This window comes from Myotis davidii, unplaced genomic scaffold, assembly GCF_000327345.1.
Source record: "Myotis davidii unplaced genomic scaffold, ASM32734v1 scaffold1006, whole genome shotgun sequence".
NCBI lineage: Eukaryota > Metazoa > Chordata > Mammalia > Chiroptera > Vespertilionidae > Myotis > Myotis davidii.
The window spans coordinates 853,518-853,799 of NW_006297143.1; the positions used below are offsets into that span (position 1 = coordinate 853,518).

The 282-nt window shown below is 70.2% G+C and overlaps 1 protein-coding gene across 1 annotated transcript in view; it reads right to left on the reverse strand.

Annotated features, from left to right (window-relative positions):
* The window catches only part of NOTCH4 (notch 4), a gene marked incomplete at its 5' end in the record, with an annotated part of 49,275 nt that overhangs the window by 33,892 nt on the left and 15,101 nt on the right, over positions 1 to 282 (reverse strand). Inside the window, one exon of the mRNA XM_015569858.1 lies at positions 2 to 262. Within this exon, the coding sequence (XP_015425344.1) occupies positions 2 to 262 (261 nt within the window). The remainder of the gene's footprint in view (position 1; positions 263 to 282) is intronic.

Sequence of the window (282 nt, forward strand, 5' to 3'; positions counted from 1 at the left end):
GCGGCCCGAGGCCTGGATGTGGCAGCGGCCCATCTTGGAACAGAAGGAGGAGCAGGGGTCCTGGAGCTGGGCCTGGCACCTCTCGCCAGTGAAGCCCGAGGGGCAGGTGCAGAGGAAGCTGGGGGTTAAGGACGAGGGGGCGCTTGGGGAGCCCGGGGCGACAGGAAGCAGGGCTTGGCAGCTGCCCCCATTCTGGCAGAGCTGGGCGCTCCGGCAGGGATCCGCAAACTGGCACGTCTCACCCAGGAAGCCAGGAGCACACCTGGGGGGTGGGGGGGGGGG